The sequence below is a fragment of the Mobula hypostoma genome, chromosome 2 (assembly GCF_963921235.1).
Source record: "Mobula hypostoma chromosome 2, sMobHyp1.1, whole genome shotgun sequence".
NCBI lineage: Eukaryota > Metazoa > Chordata > Chondrichthyes > Myliobatiformes > Myliobatidae > Mobula > Mobula hypostoma.
Genome location: NC_086098.1, coordinates 84,441,186 through 84,463,407, shown reverse-complemented (window position 1 = coordinate 84,463,407; position 22,222 = coordinate 84,441,186). Strand labels below are relative to the sequence as shown.

Sequence of the window (22,222 nt, the reverse complement as noted above, 5' to 3'; positions counted from 1 at the left end):
TGGATTAACGGGACAAAATATGCATTTTTCCAGAGGAGCTATTGATTTAAGCTGCCATTCTGAACGATGACATCACTGGAACCCCAGTGTGGCTTGTTGATTGTTGTATTTCACTTACAAATGTCATTCCCACAGGAGTTATCTTTTCTCCAGTGTAAGTTTTTTGTTGGATATCTGCAGGCTTTAGTTCAGTATCTTTGAAATGCTGTTCAAACTCTTTTGTGGAATGACTGAAGCAGTGAGCTAGTGTCCTATTCCATTTTAATTAATTTGCGTTCACTTCTGGTGTAAGCCATATTGCTTGTCTGCAATTAGTTTTCACATTATAAATCTCAAAGCTACCCAGTCCTCTTGTCACTCATTATTATCAGATTTTTCATCAATAGCATGCTGATTAGTGCTCTTTTTGAAACAGCAGCTTGACTCTTTAATCTTCTTCTCTGACCCTGTGCAGTCCATTTAGTTTTGTCTGCCTGACATGCTCTTTGTACGTGACCTACTTTTTTGCATTTTCTGCATTTCATCTGCATTGGTCTAGTGTATGTGAGCCCCTGCCCCAACAGTAACATAATTTGTTCAGTCAGGCCGGTTTCTGTTTAGACATTGCAATTTTGTTCACACTCACTTTCATTCCTGACTGCCACTCAGCAATTTCAATTGCTCTTTTAAATGTAAGTTGTGCTTTAACCAGGAGCCATTTCTGAATGCTTTCTCGTAAGATCCCATAAACTAAAAGATCTCTCTGTGCATCATTAAGCCCATCACTGAACTGACAATGCTCAAACACGAGGAAATCTGCAGATGCTGGAATTTCGACGAAGGGTCCTGACAAAGAGTCTCGGCCCAAAACGTCAACTGTACCTCTTCCTAGAGATGCTGCCTGGCCTGCTGCATTCACCAGCAACTTTGATGTGTGTTGCTTGACAATGCTCAAAAAATCTTTTCAGTTCAGCCACATAAGCTGAAATGGACTTCCCTTCTTTTTGGTTTTGCTTATGAAAACTAAATGGGTTCTGCAATCAACAATGGTTTTGGTTTTAAATGTTCTTGCATTACTTTCATGATGTTAGCAAAGCTCATTTTGGCTGGTTTGGTTGAAGCAGTCAAATTTATAAGGAAACTATGTGCCTTTAAACAGTGCACTCAGCAAAATTGACACTCACTTTTCATTGGCTATTTCATTTGCTTCAAAATACTGCTCAATTCACTCAGTGCACGTATCCAGTTATCTATAGTGTAATTGTGCACACAAGAAATATTACTGAAATATTAAATACACAATACTTCATTTTCTCCCACTCTCTTTTCCTATCAAATTCCCTCTTCAGCCCTTTACCTCTTCCACCGATCATCCCCCAGCTTCTTACGTCATCCCCCCCACCTATCACCTTGTACACCTTAATCTCCCCCACCTATCACCTTTTACACCTTAATGTCCCCCACCTATCACCTTTTACACCTTAATCTCCCCCACCTACCACCTTGTACACCTTAATCTCCCCCACCTATCACCTTGTACACCTTAATCTCCCCCACCTACCACCTTGTACACCATAATCTCCCCCACCTACCACCTTGTACCCGGTAATCTCCCCCACCTACCACCTTGTGCACCTTAATCTCCCCCACCTACCACCTTGTGCACCTTAATCTCCCCCACCTATCACCTTGTACACCTTAATCTCCCCCACCTATCACCTTTTACACCTTAATCTCCCCCATCTACCACCTTGTACACCATAATCTCCCCCACCTACCACCTTGTACCCGGTAATCTCCCCCACCTACCACTTTATACACCTTAATCTACCCCCACCTACTACCTTGTACACCGTAATCTCTCCCATTTACCACCTTGTGCACCTTAATCTCCCCATCTACCACCTTGTACATTTTAATCTCCCCATCTACCACCTTGTACACCTTAATCTCCCCCAGCTACCGCCTTGTACATCCTAATCTCCTCCACCTACCACCTTGTACATCTTAATCTCCCCTACCTATCACCTTGTACACCTTAATCTCCCCCACCTACCACCTTGTACACCTTAATCTCCCCCACCTACCACCTTGTACACCTTAATCTCCCCCACCACCTTATTATGGTTTCTTCCCCTTTCCTTTCTAGTCCTGTTGAAGGGTCTGAAACAACTCTTAATTCCTCTCCATAGGTGTTACCTGTCCTGCTGAGTTGCTCCAGTATTTTCTGTGTGTTGTCCTGGATTTCCACATTTGCAGAATCTCTTGTGTTTATCAGTTGTCTTAACAACAAATCATAGTTTTGTGGTCACTATTTCTGATGTTAGCTTTTATTCGTGATGATTAAATTTACTGCATTTAAATTCCTCAGCTGCTGTGATGTATCAGTCAGTAACACTGTAATTCTCTTACTATAAAGTTTCTCATTACAGGTCGACCTTCATTAATCCGGCACCATTGGGACCTGAGAAGTGCCGGATTAGTGAAAGTGCTGAATTACAGAAGGATCACATTAAGTATAAGCAGCACTCACAAAACGCTGGAGGAACTCAGCAGGTTGGGCAACATCCGTGGAAATGATCAGTCAACGTTTCGGGCCAGAATTCTTGACGAAGGGTTCCGACCCGAAACGTTGACTGATCATTTCCACGGATGCTGCCCGACCTGCGAGTTGCTCCAGCGTTTTGTGAGTGTTGCTTTGACCCCAGCATCTGCAGATTATTTTGTGTTTACATTAAGCATAATCAGTGCTAGATTATTGAAGGAACCGGATTACAGGTAGTCGGATTAGTGAAGGTCGACCTGTACCAAAAAATGTAAGGACTTAAAAGCTCAAAGTACATGGTCTCCTTTTATGTTTTGAAGTTTTCAACGGTGAATGAGTTGAACAAGTTACAGAGCTTGGAACAACTGAAATTCAGTGACTACGCGATGGTGGAACTTGAGAAGAACTCAAAAACAGTGCGGCAGCTTATCATCGCAAAGTTAGAAGGCCTGAAAGTGTTAAATAGAACAGAAGTAAGTGCTTTTGCGTAGAATTTAATGAATAATAAACTTCAGCCCAACAGGCCTTCTCTAGTGTTTGTGACTCGTACAAGTCTGCTCCAACTTCACTTCAGTTAATATTAATATAACCATATAACCATTACAGCATGGAAACAGGCCATCTTGGCGCTTCTAGTCCGTGCCGAACGCTTACTCTCACCTAGTCCCACCGACTTGCACTCAGTCCATAACCCTCCATTCCTTTCCTGTCCATATACCTATCCAATTTTTCTTTAAATGACAATATCGAACCTGCCTCTACCACTTCTACTGGAAGCTCGTTCCACACAGCCACCACTCTTTGAGTAAAGTTCCCCCTCGTGTTACCCCTAAACTTTTGCCCCCTAACTCTCAACTCATGTCCTCTTGTTAGAATCTCCCCTACTCTCAATGGAAAAAGCCTATCCACGTCAACTCTATCTATCCCCCTCATAATTTTAAATACCTCTATCAAGTCCCCCCTCAACCTTCTACGTTCCAAAGAATAAAGACCTAACTTGTTTAACCTTTCTCTGTAACTCAGGTGCTGAAACCCAGGTAACATTCTAGTAAATCTCCTCTGTACTCTTTCTATTTTGTTGACATCTTTCCTATAATTCGGTGACCAGAACTGTGCACAATACTCCAAATTTGGCCTCACCAATGCCTTGTACAATTTTAACATTACATCCCAACTCCTATACTCAATGCTCTGATTTATAAAGGCCAGCATACCAAAAGCTTTCTTCACTGCCCTATCCACATGAGATTCCACCTTCAGGGAACTATGCACCATTATTCCTAGATCCCTCTGTTCTACAGCATTCTTCAGTGCCCTACCGTTTACCATGTATGTCCTATTTTGATTAGTCCTACCAAAATGTAGCACCTCACATTTATCAGCATTAAACTCCATCTGCCATCTTTCAGCCCACTCTTCTAACTGGCCTAAATCTCTCTGCAAGCTTTGAAAACCTGCTTCATTATTCACAACGCCACCTATCTTAGTATCATCTGCATACTTACTAATCCAATTTACCACCCCATCATCCAGATCATTAATGTATATGACAAACAACATTGGACCCAGTACAGATCCCTGAGGCACACCACTAGTCACCGGCCTCCAACCTGACAAACAGTTATCCACCACTACTCTCTGGCATCTCCCATCCAGCCACTGTTGAATCCATTTTACTACTTCAATATTAATACCTAACGATTGAACCTTCCTAACTAACCTTCCGTATGGAACCTTGTCAAAGGGCTTACTGAAGTCCATATAGACCACATCTACTGCTTTACCCTCGTCAACTTTCCTAGTAACCTCTTCAAAAAATTCAATAAGATTTGACAAACATGACCTTCCACGCACAAATCCATGTTGACTGTTCCTAATCAGAACCTATCTATCCAGATAATTATATACACCATCTCTAAGAACACTTTCCATCAATTTACCCACCACTGACGTCAAACTCACAGGCCGATAATTGCTAGGTTTACTCTTAGAACCCTTTTTAAACAATGGGGCAACATGAGCAATACGCCAATCCTCCGGCACCATCCCCGTTTCTAATGACATTTGAAATATTTCTGTCAGAGCCCCTGCTATTTTTACACTAACTTCTCTCAAGGTCCTAGGGAATATCCTGTAAGGACCTGGAGACTTATCCACTTTTATATTCCTTAAAAGCGCCAGTACTTCCTCTTCTTTAATCGTCATAGTTTCCATAACTTCTCTACTTGTTTCCCTTACCTTACACAATTCAATATCCTTCTCCTTAGTGAATACCGAAGAAAAGAAATTGTTCAAAATCTCACCCATCTCTTTTGGCTCCACACATAGCTGTTCACTCTGATTCTCTAAGGGACCAATTTTATCCCTCACTATCCTTTTGCTACTAATATACCTGTAGAAACCCTTTAGATTTATTTTCACCTTACTTGCCAAAGCAACCTCATATCTTCTTTTAGCTTTTCTAATTTCTTTCTTAAGATTCTTTTTACATTCTTTATATTCCTCAAGCACCTCATTTACTCCATGCTGCCTATATTTATTGTAGATATCTCTCTTTTTCAGAACCAAGTTTCCAATATCCCTTGAAAATCATGGCTCTCTCAAACTTTTAACCTTTCCTTTCAACCTAACAGAAACGTAAAGATTTCGTACCCTCAAAATTTCACCTTTAAATGACCTCTATTTCTCTATTACACCCTTCCCATGAAACAAATTGTCCCAATCCACTCCTTCTAAATCCTTTCGCATCTCCTCAAAGTTAGCCTTTCTCCAATCAAAAATCTCAACCCTGGGTCCAGACCTGTCCTTCTCCATAATTATATTGAAACTAATGGCATTGTGATCACTGGACCTGAAGTGCTCCCCAACACATACCTCCGTCACCTGACCTATCTCATTCCCTAACAGGAGATCCAACACTGCCCCTTGTCTAGTTGGTACCTCTATGTATTGCTGCAAAAAACTATCCTGCACACATTTTACAAACTCCAAACCATCCAGCCCTTTTACAGTATGGGCTTCCTAGTCTACGTGTGGAAAATTAAAATCTCCCACAATCACAACCTTGTGCTTACTACAAATATCTGCTATCTCCTTACAAATTTGCTCCCCATTAGGTGGTCTATAAATACACCCCTGTAAGTGTTACTACACCTTTCCCATTCCTGAATTCCACCCAAATAGCCTCTAATCTATCCTGCCAGAGCACCGCTGTAATATTTTCTCTGACAAACAATGCAACACCTCCCCCTCTTGTCCCTCCGATTCTATCACACCTGAAGCAACGAAATCCAGGAATATTTAGTTGTCAATCACACTCCTCCTGCAACCATGTTTCACTAATAGCTACATCATACTTCCAGGTGTCAATCCATGCTATAAGCTCATCCACTTTTCTTACAGTGCTCCTAGCATTAAAATAAATGTATTTAAGAAATTTTCCACCTCTTACTTTGTTTATCACTAACAGTGCAAACAACTTTACTATCTTCTTTTTCTTCCTTCTCTCCTACATCTGTTCCTACACTCTGGTTCCCCTCCCCCCTTGTATCCAGTTTAAATCCACTGGAGCCCCTCTAGCAAACCTACCTGCAAGAATATTTGTCCCCCTCCAGTTCAGATGTAAATAGTCCCACCGGAACAGGTCCCACCTTCCCTGGAAAACTGCCCAATTATCTATAAATCTGAAGCCTTCCCTCCTGCACCATGTCTTCATCCACGTGTTGATCTGCGCTGCCTTACTATTTCTAAACCCGCCTGCACGTGGCACTGATAGCAATCCTGAGATTGCTGTTCTGGAGGTCCTGTCCTTTAACTTGGCGCCCAACTCCCTAAACTCACCTCTCAGGTCCTCCTCGCTCTTCCTACCCATATCATTGGTCCCTACATGGACCACATGTCTGCTCACCCTCCCTCTTGAGAATACTGAGAACTCGATCCGAGATATCGTGGACCTTGGTACCAGGGAGGCAACAGACCATCCAGGATTCTCGATCTCTTCCACAGAACCTCTTATCTGTCCCCCTAACTATTGAATCCCCTACTACTACTGCTCTCCTCTTTTCCCTCCTTCCCCTCTGAGCTGAGGGTCCCGTCTCGGTGCCAGAGCCGCAACTACTGCAACTTGTCCCTGGTAGGTCGTCCCCACCAACAGCATCCAAAACGATGTACTTATTATTGGTGGGAACGGCCACAGGGGTGCTCTGCTCATTCTGTCTATTCCCCTTCCCTCTCCTGACAGTCACCCAGCTACCTGTCTCCTGACTCTTAGGGGTGTCTGTCTCCCTGAAACTCCTGTTTATTTCTGCCTCTGCCTCACGAATGATCCGAAGTTCATCCAGCTCCAGCTCCAGTTCCCTAACTCGGTTTGTCAGGAGCTGCAGCTGGATGCACCTTTCACAGGTGTAGTCATCAGGGACAATTGTGCTCGCCCTGACTTCCCACATACTGCAAACGGAGCACTCAATATAACTGCCCATTTAAAGTTTCTCCATAAATGCACTTGTGTTAGTTTTACATTGGCTGTGAAGTTGATTCCATGTTCTTCCCCCTCTCTGAGTATAGACTTTTCTCCTCAACTCCCAATCTACATGAAACTAATGAAGTATTTTCACTCCCAGCCCTCTCTGGCCCCTGAGCCCTCCAATTTCCAACTACCTCCAGTGTTGTTTACTTATCTGGGGTTACTGAGAAAGGATGCTCCAACAAGTGAGCTTTGACTATTGATCCTTGAACCAAGTGGGCTTTTCTTAAATACAAATCTTACTGTGTTATTCTATGATTGAATAATAACTGATAACAAATTGTAATGTTGCTTTAAAGGGTAATTTGCATTTTAAGGAAGTGACCGTCCATATTTATTGTTATCTGATAACTGGGATAATTTCTGTTCTGATTATCATATATTCCTTATTTATATAAGGTAAGATAATATTGATTCCCTTTATGTTATATACAATCTGGAATTTGTTTTTGTAAATAACATCTCTAGATGCTTGTGTGCAATTTGCTTGTTGTCATCCTGTCCTATAAGGAAGCTCTATTTACACAAGTCAAATGAGTATATTTAGATAAATGTTGGAATGTAAGCAAGTTGTTAAGATTTTTATTTCTGAAAAGAACAAGTACATGTGATTGTTAGGACTATAATTCAAAAGCAGTGTCATGCCAAAATACTGGTTAGGACTCAGCTAAGTTGCTTTGGACACCACACCTTTCGGAAAGGAGACAGGACCCTTGAGAGACTATGAAAAGATTGGTCCAAAGACTGAGGGAATTTATGAATGCAGGGAATTGAAAGAAGCTTCTGTTCTCAGAGTTAGTTAGGAGCATTGGTAAAGTTACTCAAAAGGTTCTGGTAGGGTAAATGAGATGGAACTGTTTTCTGGTTTTCTGTAGTGGCAGTCTACTGAGCTGACAGCCTGAAGTCAAGTAAAAACCCGCGACATCTATTAACACAACTATTTGCTATCATCAGGAATCTCTCGCTTGAAAGATGGTAGAAATAAATTCCTTGGTAATGTTTAAAAAGAGAATTGGATGAACTCTTGCAGGGAGAGGAATCTCTGCTCTGTCGTCAAAGGTCTTCAAAGGGAGGAGGTAGACAGTGAGCAGAATGGCATTCCGTTCCGAAAACTTAAATAAGGTTGTGGGTACAAGACCCAAGGGCAGCCTTGGCATTCAGACAGTCCCTTCAACTTCACCCAACTGAAATAATTTTATATGCAATTATCAAATCATTTTATAATTTTTATTAGCATTATACTAATTGAGCTGTTTTAAAAATTGCTTTGCTTAAATATAGGAGTTTATAAAGCATTTAAAACAAACTGCTGGAAGAATTCAGTAGGTCAAGCAGTATCTGTGGAGCAAAGGGATGGTTGAAATTTTGGGGTTTGAGACTGCGTTGGGACTGAGAGTGTAGAGGGAAGATGGCTGATAAACCAAAGTGAGAGGGAGGAGGTAGACAAGCTGGTGGGTGATAGATGGAAATGTAAGGAAAAAATAGGCACAAGAGCCAGGTGAGGGAGGAGGCTGATAGGTGAGAGGTGGGGATGATGGGCAGAGACATTTGCTGGCAGGTGAGAGGTGGAATCAGATAAGCTGGAGATGATAGGCAGATGGAAGCAGATTGGGAAGGGGATAGGAAAGATGAAGAACCCGGTAGATGGTAATGTGTTTGATGGGGAGATGGAGCCACATGGGGAGGGGAAAGGGAACAGCAAAGACGGAGGCTAACGGGTGATAGGTGGAAGCAGACAAGGTGAAGGTGATGGACAGATGGGAATGTGGTTGAAGGGCAGATGAAACCTCATTCAAGAATCAACTTTATTCACCACATATGTTTATATGTAATAGGTAATTTGCTGTGGTATGTTGATCAGAGTGCAATATGCAACAAAAAATAATAACATTCAACAATTATGAAGAATTATATAAAATAGAGGTTAAAGTACGGATATAGAATAACATGTGCATAAACACAGTGGATTTTGGTTAACTGGGCTATCGGTTAATCAGGTCAGCCGCTCTTTTGGGACAACTCTTAAAGAACAAAAATTAATCGAGAAAATTATCGGGATTCCCTTCATATGTTTGAACACTAGATTAGATTAGATTATGAAGACACGCAGTCCTCTTTTATTGTCATTTAGTAATGCATGCATTAAGAAATGATACAATATTTCCTCTGGTGTGATATCACAAAACACAGGACAGACCAAGACTGAAAAAACTAACAAAACCACATAATTATAACATATAGTTACAACAGTGAAACAATACCATAACTTGATGAAGAAGTCCATGAGCACAGTAAAGTTCAAAGTCTTTCAAATGTCTCACATCTCACGCAGACGGGAGAAGGAAGAAAAACTCTCCCTGCCATGCCTGACCACAGTCCGAATCTGAGTCATCCGAAAACTTTGAGCCTCCGAACAACTCTCCGACACCGAGTACTGAGTGCCATCTCTGTCCGAACGATTCGACCTCAATCTTGGTCACCAACAGCAGGCAAAGCTGGGAATTTTGAGGCCTTCCCTCCGGAAGATTCCCGACTGCGCAGTAACAACAGCAGCGAACTGGCATTTCAGAAATTTCTCTAGATGTTCCTCTGTGCTTTCACGTCCATCTCCATCAAATCGGAATTGTCCACGGCCCCTATTTAACGGATACGATATCATTTTTCACCGGAGGGCTGTGCACGCGCGGTGCGCTGCTCTCTCTCCTCCCGCCATTTAATTGGGGCAAGAGGCTGTTGCTGGACAGCACCTGTGTGTCCATTAGATGCTACACTGTGCTTTGAGCAAACAGTTTTTATATAACATCAGTTGCATATGCTTGTGTTGAAAAAGCAGTGATTTTTGTCACTGATAGTTAGCAAGAAATATGCAGTTAGACAATTCCAAACTGCTTTTGCTTACTATGATTTCAAGCATTTAGGCTTGGAGAAGCAATAGATAGCTGGGAGTGAAAATGAAACAATTTCATTGCTCCAACAAGTAAGGAACCACAAAGAATTTGAAGATATCAACAGTCATCTTGAATGTTGCAATGAAAATGAAGATTTGGAGGATGCAATCGTCGATAGCAATGTATGAAGGGAGTCCATTGTCTGCATGAGGTGTCTGCATTGATTTTGTTCATTGTGTACACTGGATGAATTCCTGTCAGTAACAATTAGGAAGTAATACACAGTTTTATAGTACTGTAGTAATATTGATAGTGTTCTAATTTGTTCTGTATTATATTTAAATACATAATTTTAATGAAAAAGAGCTTTGACATCAGAAGTTTGGAGAAGAGGGGACTTCAATCAGGTCCATTGCATGAGAATAAAACGTAGCAGTGGGTCACAGCAGCGAGAAAGAGCTTTGATCAGCAACCAATCTAGACATCAGAAGTTTGGAGAGGAGGGAATTTCAATCAGGCCCACTGCCCGAGGGAAAAAGGCAGCAGCGGGTCACGGCAGTGAGAAAGAGCTTTGACTAGTGACCTATAGGTGTTTGGAATTGATTAGTGATGATGATGGCTGGTTCTTTGCTTGCAAAGGTCAGGAGAGAAAAATTTCTCCATCACTATAGGACTTTTCTTCCTGCCTTCGCTGCCACGTTTACAGTGTGGACCAGTGTGTGTGGACCGGTTCCACTCGCTGCCACGTTTACGGTGAGGGCCCGTGCGCGTGGACCGGTTCCACTCGCTGCCACGTTTACGGTGAGGGCCCGTGCGCGTGGACCGGTTCCACTCGCTGCCACGTTTACGGTGAGGGCCAGTGCGCGTGGACCGGTTCCACTCGCTGCCACGTTTACGGTGAGGGCCAGTGCGCGTGGACCGGTTCCACTCGCTGCCACGTTTACGGTGAGGGCCCGTGCGCGTGGACCGGTTCCACTCGCTGCCACGTTTACGGTGAGGGCCCGTGCGCGTGGACCGGTTCCACTCGCTGCCACGTTTACGGTGAGGGCCCGTGCGCGTGGACCGGTTCCACTCGCTGCCACGTTTACGGTGAGGGCCCGTGCGCGTGGACCGGTTCCACTCGCTGCCACGTTTACGGTGAGGGCCCGTGCGCGTGGACCGGTTCCACTCGCTGCCACGTTTACGGTGAGGGCCAGTGCGCGTGGACCGGTTCCACTCGCTGCCACGTTTACGGTGAGGGCCAGTGCGCGTGGACCGATTCCACTCTTTTGGCCAGGGTACTTTCCACAATGGCACAGTGAGCTGCGTTGACTGCGGCACCACAAGTAGGTTGAGTATCGAAGTATTCCTTCTCCTAGACAGACTAACGAGTCTCATCTACCTGGGTTTGGAATCAGAGTTGTCCTTCCAGGCTAGCTGCTAACCAAGGCTAACCAGTTACACCACCGGACACTTGGTCGCGCCATGACATAGCAAACTCAGTAAGAACAGGGATGTCACGTGACGGTGCTGCTATGGGTACAGCAGTGTAGGAGAAGCCAAACGGTGGTCCTACGGTGGTCACTACACCTGAAAAGGAGAGGCTATGGGAGACGCTTCTCCTTCTTCAAGTGAGCAGGACATCTGGCCAGAACTTACCGGTCCTTGCATTGAGAAAACAAATTAAATGAAGGCAGAGGCAAGCGCAGCAACGAGTGGACATGGTCAGAGTGGTGAACTTGAGGTTTAGCTCTTCAAGGCTTCAGTCAGAGAAAGCAAAGGAAAAAAAAGCTTAAGTTTTTTTACTTTCTGTTCTTTATATCTGCTCTGCTAGGATAGTAGAGATGCCAGGCAGGATAGTGGAGTGCTTCTTTTGTGGGATGTGGGAAGGCAGGGAGACTTCCACTGTCCCTGACAACTACAGCTATGAGAAGTACATCCAGCTGCAGCTTCTAACAAACCGTGTTAAGGTGTTGGAACTGGAATTGGATGGACTCCAGATCATTCAGGAGGCTGAGGGGTGATAGATAGGACATGCAGAGAGGTAGTTACATTCAAGGTGCTGGACATAGGAAACTGGGTGACAGTCGGGAAGGGGATAAGGGTTAAGGAGCCAGTGGAGTACCCCTGTGGCCATCCCTTTCAACAACATTTATCACTTTGGATACTGTTGGGTGGGTGGGGGGTGGGATTGACCTAACAGGAAAGTCACACTGAGTCTGCCCTGCCTCTGTAATTGAGAAGGAAAGGGGGGAGAAGAAGCAGACTGTGGTGATAAGGGATACGTTAGTTAAAGGAACTGACAAGAGGTTCTGCGGGCTAGAACAAATTTCCTGGATGGTATGCTGCCTGCCGGGTGCTAGGGTCCAGGATATCTCGGATCGAGTCCACAGCATTCTTAAGTGGGAGGCTGACCAGCCAGAAGTCATGATCCATGTCGGTACCAATGACATGGGTAGGGTGAGTGATGAGGTTCTGCAAAGGGAGTTCAGGGAGTTAAGTGCTAAGTTAAAGGGTAGGTCTTCCAGGGTTGTGATCTCAGGATTGCTGCCTGTGCCACGTGCTAGTGAGGCCAGAACTAGGAAAATTATAGTGTTTTATACGTGGCTAAGGAGTCGGTGTAGGAAAGAGGGCATGAAGTTTTTGGATCATTGGGCTCTCTTCCAGAGAAGGTAAGACCTGTACAGAAGGGACAGTTTGCACCTGAAATGGAGGGGGACTGATATCATAGCAGGAAGGTTTGTTAATGCTGCACAGTGGGGTTTAAGCTGGAGTTGCAGGGGAATGGGAACCAGAATGCCAGAACAATTAGTGGAAAGGTTGTGCAGGCAGATGTTGGTTAAGACCTCAGACAAAGTTAAGAATCAAAAGGTTGAGCATGGTTCAACTAGTGTCATGAGCTGTGTTTATTACAATGCAAGAAGTATCGTAGGAAGGGTGGATAATAATGTTGAAGATGAGGTAGCTGGTTTACAACCAGGGGCAATATATAATGAAAGGGTGTTGATAGAGCAAAATTGCAGTCAACAGGATGAATTGCAACGTAAAAGGTGGACAAAATCAAAAAGGGTAGATACAGGTCTGAAAGTCTTGTATTTGCAAGCACGCAGTATTCGGAATGAGGTAGATGAACTTGCAGCACAGTTGCAGATTGGCGGTTATGATGTCGTAGGCATCGCAGAATCATGGCTGAAAGATTGTAGCAGGAACTGATAGGCAACGCATTGTATCGAAAGGATAAGCAGGAAGGCTTTGCTGTGCTGGTGAAAAATGAAATCGATCATTAGAAAGAGGTGACATGGGGTTGGAAGATGTTGAATCATTCTGGATAGAGCTAAGGAACTACAAGACTAAAAAGACCCTGATGGGAGTTGTATACAGACCCCAAAACAGTAGTAAGAATGTAGTCTACAAATTACAATGGGAGATAGAAAATGTGTTCCCAAAGGCCAGTGTTACAGTAGTTATGGGGGACTTCAATATGCAGGTAGATTGAGAAGATCAGGATGGTGCTGGATTCCAGAAGGGATTTCTAGAGTGCCTACAAGATGAGTTTTTAGACTCATCAGGGGATCAGTTATTCTGGATTGCGTGCTGTGCAATGAATTGGAATTGATTAGAGAGCTTAAGGTAAAGTAACCCCTAGAGGCAAGTGATCATAATATGATCCAATTCACCCTGCAGTTTGAGAAGGAGAAGCTAAAAGCAGATGTATCAGTATTGCAGTGGAGTAAAGGGAATTACAGAGGCATGAGAGAGGAGTTGGCCAGAATTGATTGGAAAAGAACTCTGGCAGGAATGATGGAGGAGCAGCAATGGCTGGAATTTCTGTGTGTCACTTCACTAATGTTTATGTGTTGGTACAGATTTCAGCTGATGAGAGGAAGGGAGCAGAACTAGACTATCGCAAGAAGTATGGGATGGACTGGTTAAAAGCTGGAGGGAACCAGGATCCGGAAAAAAACAGGCCTAATAAGGAATTCTGTGCCGAACATCCTAGATATCAAGTACTCATAGAGAGTGAGTAAATCTCTGCCAAATCATGCTATTCTTACCTTCACTGGCAATGTGACATAGGCAGCAATCCAGAGATTACCACCCTTGAGGACCTGCTTTTCATCTTTCTACTTACCTCCCTATGTTCTCTCTTCAGGACCTCATTCTTTTTCCTTTTTATATCATTGTTACCAGTATGTACCACAACTTCTGTCTGCACTGCACCCCTTCACTCCCTCTTAGAATGCTGTGAGCCCAGTCTGAGACATCCCTGATCCCGGCACCTGGGAGGCAATATACCATCTGGGTGTCTCTTTCACATCCACAGAATCTCCTGTGTGAATCCCGTGTCACTCCTGCACTCATCTTCTTCCCCCTATCCCTTCTGAACCACAGAGCCAGACTCAGTGCCAGAGACCTGGTCATTGTAGCTTCCTCCCAGTAGGTCACTCCCCCCAGTAATATCCAAAGTGGTATACTTACTATTGAGGGGAACAACCACAGTGGTACTCTACACTCTCTGCCTATTCTCTTTCCCTCTCCTGACAATCACCCAGCTACCTCCCTGTAGCTCCTATCTATCACCTCCTCATTCTCCTGTATGAGCCAAAGGTCATCCAGCTGCAGCTCCAGTTTCATAGCACAGTCTATAAGGAGCTGCAGCTGGATGCACTTCATGCAGATGTAGTTATCACGGAGATTGGAGGTGTCCCATAGTTACCACATCTTATATGAGGAACTCACCATTAACCCTGGACCCAATCTCACTGCACTAACAGAGTAAGAAAGAAAGGAACTTGCCTCTTCTCTTCTCAAGAGCCTAAGCCTGAAAATAATCCACTCTAACACTGTCCCACTCACACTATGGTCACTCTGCTTAAACCTAGCTTCTTTTTATTGGCCTTTGGCAAGTGCCTAATAAATCGCAATGATTGAAGCTTGCCGAAAAATCCCAACTAGCCCCGAGCTCCTTTCTCATCGTGAATGAGGTAGTGAGTAATTTCTGTTTGAAACAGGGCTGGTCTTAACTGTTTAGCTTTGAAGGGAGGCAAAGAAGTTTTTCAAAGTCTCCTTTGGTTTCCCTGTGCAGAGTATGGACCTCCGGAGAATGAGGAGATGGAGCAACAGAAGTTGTTTGCCCTGAAGGATCAGCTGTTAGGTGAGGACATGCTTTTTGGAAATTAAATCTAAACAATGCTACAGAACTATTTTTTTCAAGCAGGGATCACAGTTGTGTTACCTGCAATAGAAGCTAATTGAACAATGAGATGGTGCATTTTAATAGGAGGAATACTCCTGAGGAAAAGTCTACATGTAGCAGTGGGATCTGGGGATGTGGAGACACAGAAATCTAAACTGAAGTAGCAAAAACCAAACTGCTGGAAAAACTCAGAGGGTCGAGCAGCATCAGTGCAGGCAAAGGAACGGTCAAACAGCTTCACTCTGTCCGGCACAACAGACGGGATTTCCCAGTGGTCAGCCATTTCAGTTCGACTTACCGTTCCTTCTCCAACATGGGGGCCTCTGCTGCCACAATGAGCTACTCTCGAGCTGGGGGAGCAGCACCTCATACTCCATCTGGGTAGCGCCAACCTGATGGCATGAACATTGATTTCTCTAACTTCTCCCCCCTCCCTCCTTCTATTCCCCATACTGGGTCCCCTCTTACCCCTTCCTCTCACCTGACCCACACCTCCATCTTTTGCCCCTTGTCCTTCCCTTTCTCCCATGGTCTACTCTCCTATCAGATTCCTCCTTCTTCTTCTTCTTCTTCTTCAGTCCTTTACCTCTTCCTTCTGTCCCTTGCCAATTTCTTCCTTCATTTCACTTCACCCACCTTCCCACTCATCTGGTTTCACCTATCACTTTCTTGCTTGTACTCCTTCCCCTTTCCCCACCACCTCACTCCTCTGCAGTCCTGATGAAGGGTCTCAGCCTGAAATGTCGACTCTGTATTCCTCTCCGTAGATGCTGCCTGACCTGTTAAATTCTTCCAGCATTTTGTGTGTGTTAGATGGATTTCCAGAATCTGCAGATTTTCTCTTGTTTGCGTGTTCTCCCTGTGACTGAGTAGTTTCCTCCAGGTGCTCCCATTTCCTCAGAGAGATAGCTGGATGTTCTCAGGTGCTGAGCTGGTATATATTCTATCAAATGCTGTAACAACCCTCTGAACTTAAACAAGGAGACCATAAGACCACAAGACATAGAAGCATAATTAGGTTAATTGGCCCATCAAGGCTGCTCTGCCATTCCAACATGGCTGATTTATTACCTCTGTCAACGCCATTCTCCTGCCTTCTCTCCATAACCTTTGACACCCTGACTAATCCACCATCTCCATGCTGTTTGGAAGCAATGTGGACAGAAAGGGGACTATTGATAAACTCTGATATTTGTATCTTTAGCTAATTTACAAAATCTCAGATTGTGGTTATATGGGTTTAACATAAAATATGTTTTGTGTGAGGTACCCTTCTGATTGTAAGTCTGACCCTCTACAGCACCAGTTTAAGGGGAAGCTCTGGGTATGTTGCTAGAATGGGGAGTAAATGGCCCTAGCATGGAGCATAACTGAATGGCCTGTCTGAGTGTTGTAAGTGGCGTACAAGTCTCTCAGCACTCTGCACACACAGAGTGGAAAACTTGTACATCTTTTTTAAAGGTAACTTTTAAAAAATTCTTTCTTACTTCTCTTATATTTGTACATCTGTGCACTTGCAATGCTACTGTGACACTGTAATTTCCTTTGGGATCAGTAAAGTATCTGTCTATCTATCTAGATTGTCTTGTCACACCTTGAGATAATGTTGCCCTGGTTACTCATCTCCACTACACTGGGCTGTATCAGAGCACTGTGATTGGATCTCAACATCTCAGAGTCTTAGTTCTGGGATAGAACCGACTGTTAGAGGAGGCTTTGATTGGATATATAAAGGGAGTAGATGAACTGAGTGGTAAAATAATGCCAAGAAAATTATCTGCTATTGTGTCTCACAGCTTTGACTATCAGATGTCCAGATAAACCAGATCAGAAATTATTAGAGAAGAAACTACCAGGTAAGAAAAGAGTTCATCATTCGCTCTTCTGGAGAGAAAGACAAAGCACTTTGCATGTTTTGTATAAAACAAAAAATATCTTTCATTTCTCTAATACCTTTTGCAATGAGCTGTAGCATTTTACCACAAGAGAATTACTACTTTAAGTGTAGTCATGATTTTAGCGAGAAATAGGGGTGCCAGTTTGTACAAAGGCAGCTCCTATAAAGACCAGAATCACAGTCGACAAGTGCTTTAGATGGAATTGGCATTTGTTATCTGTGAAAACTGAAAATGAGTTACAACCAAATCACCTGATAATGAAACAAGTTAATCTTTTGTTTAACTTTTCTCTACTGAACTCAGCTCTTCCCACTTATCTCCTCCAACTCCTGGAATTTTGAAAGCTTTTCCAAATCTTCAGTAACTACCTCTGAAGTGATGTGGATGGAATGTGTGTTTGTGTACCTGTCCTCAACAACTTCCTCACATCCCAACGCTGACATATAGTACTGTAAAACTGCTGGTCTCTAGTGGTGCTGTACTGGTGGAGTTCCGAGACTACTGGATGATGTTAATACCCCAACACACTCCACTTCACTTCTTTTAGATGTTATGAGGTATTATAAAAATTTTCCAGGATTTAAAGGGAGGGTGGGAGCCAAAGCCCAAGCAGAAAACATTACTTGGTGAGCCAGACATCAAATGTTAGAAAGTGGGTTATCAGCATTTTAGACCATTATAAGATATGATCAGAATTAGGGCCATTTGATACATTGAGTGTGTTCCACCATTCAATCATGGTTGATTTTATTTAGAGATACAGCAAGGTAAGAGGCCTCCCAGACCACTAGGCTCGCACCACCCAATTAAACCCCTGTGATCTACTAACCTACTAACCTGTACATCTTTGGAAAGTGGGAAGAAACCAGAGTACCCGGAGGAAACACCTGTGGTTATGGAGACACTGGTGGGAGTTGTACCCGGGTCACTGGCGCTATAAAGTGTTACACTAACTGTCCCACTACTGTGCTGCCCCATGTTTTATTACTTACTTTTCCTCTCAACCCATTCTCCTGCCTTCTCCCTGTATCTTTTGATACCCTTACTAAATAAAAAGCATGATTATTGATTAATCCTCATTTCCTGATTAACATCATTCCTATTACTTATCAGCCAAATGGCAAAATGTTTTCTCTTCCTGGCTGCTTTAGAGCTCAAAATATTAATTACTTGTCCTGATAAAGTGTCTCAGCCTGAAACATCGGCTGTGTATCCTACCCATTGACGCTGCCTGACCTGTTGACCTACAGCATTTTGTGAGTGTGTGTGTTGCTCTGATTTCTAGCATCTGCAGGACCTCTTGTGTTTATTTGATTTTCCAAGTTAAGATCTTTTCTCTCTACTGCCTTTCATTCCTAATTTTGTTCACTGAACAATTTGTCTGCAACACTATCAAATTGTGATCATTTGCTACTTCAATTTGCAATAGCTGAGGATGTTTTAGAACATTAAAAAGGATGCTATTGCACCTTAATGGAATCCCTGAAACCTCAAACTCACAAAAGGAACTGAATGTTTATTTTTTGCCATTGATATAGATTCCATGACCATTCAGAAAGTAAAGGGGCTGCTTCATCGATTGTTCAAAGTTCCGAGTGCTGAACTAAAATTAACGTACATCACTTCAAAGGTGAGGTTCCAGATTCAAGACTGTTTATTGTTATTCTTCAGTACATGAATGTAAAGGAAAACATAATGATTGTTACTCCGGATGCAACATCAAAAAATACAGTAGATATAAGTACACAAGATTTACTTATATACATAAGATAAGGCACTTCTGTTAAGATAATACCAAATATTGCTTAGTTCTTTAGCATGTTAGTGCAGATACACACATCCTGCAGTTATTTAGTACAAAAATCAAAACTGTATGTCTCACCCCAATGCATCAGGTATTATAAAAGCATGAACTGAAATATTATTTGGGCTTATTAGCTTAATACACTTTATTATTGGTAAATTGGTTTATTAATAAACTAATTAATATTGGCTATCACTACCACCACTCCTGGCAGTGTGACCAGTCTCTTATCTTTAAAGGAAAAGCTATCTCTAGATATCTCCTCTATACTTCCATCCCAACATCCTAAATTAATATACCAATTAATATCTGACCCTCAACCTGCCCCTCAGTGGTCACATCTGCGTCACTTAAGCAACTGGCCGGACGAATAAAAACACAAAGTTCCACCGCATTGGTCCTTACGGGGGCAGATTTGGAAGGCTCTGCGCTTGTGGGCTGCCCCCAGCACATCATTGGATGTGTTGGTTGTTAGAGCAAATGGTGCATTTCACTGTATGTTTTGAAGTACATGTGATAAATAGATCTGAATATTATTGTCACATGCACCATAGTGCAGTGAAAATTTTTGTTTTCTCATGCCATCCATGTACATTGGCTATTTGTCTTTATATATGTATAGTTTTTTTCATAAATTCTATTGTATTTCTTTATTTTCCTGTAAATGCCTGCAAGAAAATGAATCTCAAGATTGTATGTGGTGACATGATACGTCCTTTGATAATAAATTTGCTTTGAATTAATTTATCACATCAGTTCATTAAGAAATATTATATTAATACACCATTAAGTGATTTAAGTCTTTTATTAACACTGTGCAATATTGTGTAATCTTCCAGTAGCATACTGAAATTTTACCTCACAGCATATATTGTTGTGTGTATGTTTATTCTAAATGTGATTAGTGACAAAGACTGTGTACCTTTCCACAGATGGATATGGAGATCGATATAAATAATGATCTGCAGCCTCTTTCCTATTATTCAATCGAGAGTGGAGACTGTATATTAGTGCGGTGGTAGGAGTGTATATTTCAGAAAAAGGAAGGCCATTCAGCATTCAAGGGAAGACGTTTCTCAGCAGCAGCCCAGTTCTCTGTCGCAGATGCCCGTGTTCTCATATACACACAGACACACACACACACAGAACTTTGGGAGTGGTTCCTGTTACTGGCAAACAGCCGTCTGAGTTTACTCTGCACCTGCAGACCATGGTGCAGCTATTACAGTTCAGAATGTAACTTGCATCCACAACATTAATCTGAGCTTTTTATTTAATTGTATTTTGGTTAAAAATAAGCTCATGATGAACGGAACTGAAGGTGCAGTTGGTAGCAACTGTAAAATAATGTCATTTGTTTAACCACGGGGGTATCCTAATGTAGACTCCAGGTGGTTGATATTTGATCTTTGCATCCTGTGGTTCTGAACCTAGAATAATTTAAACAGAGTTGAAAGGTTTATTGTTAAGTATCTTTTGGTGGTCTGGGTATTGGGCCTTAGTGTTACTGCACTGGACTGAATTCATTTGCGTAACAGATGTTTTAACTTCTGACAGTGAGTGAGTTTGTACGATTTTTGTCTGAGCTCTTTTGTCCTCTTCTGTCCTTCACAACATGAACCTCAGGGTAAGCATGACAGATCTGTGTCATTGCTGACTGCCCAGCAGATTTGGAAGTGGCCTTTGTCCTTCCCTACTGCCCCTTTCATGATCTGTGCTCTGTGACGGAGAAGGGGAGTTGGTGGTGAAAAATGCACTGGTGTTTTTAAAGATGAATGATATTCTACACTTTCCTGGGGAGACAAATTCTAATTCCTGTGTAGAATCATCAGTTGGAGCACTGTCAAAAAGTTTTAGTTAGGAAGCACTTGTTGACATAGCACTGTGGTTGAAGACTTTTTTTCTGTGTAGAACAGGCCGTTGAGCCCATGACGTTGTGCCAATGGATTAACCTACTCCAAGATCAATCTAACCCTTCCCTCCCCATAGCCCTCCATTTTTCTATTGTCCATGTGCCTGTCTAAGAGTCTCTTAAATGTCCCTCATGTATCTGCCTTACCACAACTCCAGGCAGTGTGTTCCACACACCTATCGCTCTCTGTGTTTAAAAGAAAACCTATTTTTGACAACTCCCAACACCTTAAAGTTATGCTCCCTTTCATTATCCATTAGCAATGCACCTTTCTTACCATTATGAATGACAGTAAGTCATGTTTAATTCTTTTATCTTTTCCTTCCAATTCATGAAATAGGCTCATGACACTTTCTCTTTGCCTTATATGTACTTGCTAACATCTCCGTACTATCCAATTTTACCCTTTGAGTGACTACGACTAGGTAACTACTGAAGTGAAAGTGCATCTGAAGACCACAATTCATAGGAGCAGAATTAGACCATTTGGCCTGTTGAATCTGCTCCGCCATTCTGTCATTCATGGCTGATTTACACCTCTGTCCTCTGTCCCTAGAACATCTCAGCCACATCAAGTGTTTCACGGAAGGCTGATCTGCCCATTTCACACTCTCCACATGGTGGTAGATGGTGTCACAGACAGACATTTCAATAGGGGAATAAATGAAACGTCAAACCTCAGGCCCTCGCTTCAGTGTCATCCACACTGTGAGTAACAATACCTTTGTCCTGTTATTTTCTTTTACTCTCAGCTCAGATGTCTTTTGTGTTCAGTTTTTGCAAGTGTGATTAGATGGAAAGCAGAGTAGTGACGAGGTGGTAGAACAGAAACATCTTCTGTTTCTCCTCTCTCCACAGATGCTGTCTTTTCTGTTTTATTGTTCTCCAGGGCTCATCCCAAACTGTGTAGAATTATTTTCCTCTTGTAAGGTTTTCTCCAAGACTTCCCAAAGAGTCTCGCACGTCCTTAGAGTGTTATATAGCAAGTGTTGTGGTTTCTAAGAGTTCTGATTACGTTTGACATTGCTAAGTAGTTGTATGAGAAACTAATGCAAAACCCATTCCTCTTTGCTCAAAATAAAAGATTTTTGCTGCAGCAGACATTCCTTCTCATCAGCTGAATTACAACAACATGAATCTTTCACAAGGTGTACAATATCTGTTCCATACTTATAACATTGTATTCTGTGTGCTGAAATCAAGAACAGGACAAGTTTGTTATAGAACTACCTTTTGTGTTTGTTGAACATTCTTACTGTACTTGTTTTCTCCTCTTCAGCTGTCCCAAGAAAAACTTGTTTCATTCCAAAACACTAGCTATGCAGTTAATGAAATACCTCCATGATAACCCAACTAGCTCCGTCAGTAGAACATGAGTCTCTAATCTCAGGGTTGTGACCTCAAGCCCCATGTTGGACAATGGGTTTGTGACACTTAGTGTAATGCTATGCAGTGCCAGCAACCGAGCTTAAATTTTGCCACTGTTGTCTGTAAGGAG

At 42.7% G+C, this 22,222-nt stretch overlaps 1 protein-coding gene across 2 annotated transcripts in view; it reads left to right on the top strand.

Moving 5' to 3' along the window:
- Positions 1-21,833, top strand: part of tbce (tubulin folding cofactor E) — a 70,739-nt gene extending 48,906 nt beyond the window's left edge. For both annotated transcript variants that reach the window (XM_063039585.1, XM_063039577.1), the window contains exons 12-17: positions 2,845-2,997; positions 13,780-13,933; positions 15,000-15,068; positions 16,907-16,966; positions 18,547-18,638; positions 19,745-21,833. In XM_063039585.1, coding sequence (XP_062895655.1) covers positions 2,845-2,997; positions 13,780-13,933; positions 15,000-15,068; positions 16,907-16,966; positions 18,547-18,638; positions 19,745-19,834 — 618 coding nt within the window. In that variant the 3' untranslated portion in view covers positions 19,835-21,833. The remainder of the gene's footprint in view (positions 1-2,844; positions 2,998-13,779; positions 13,934-14,999; positions 15,069-16,906; positions 16,967-18,546; positions 18,639-19,744) is intronic.
- Positions 21,834-22,222: the final 389 nt, after the last annotated feature.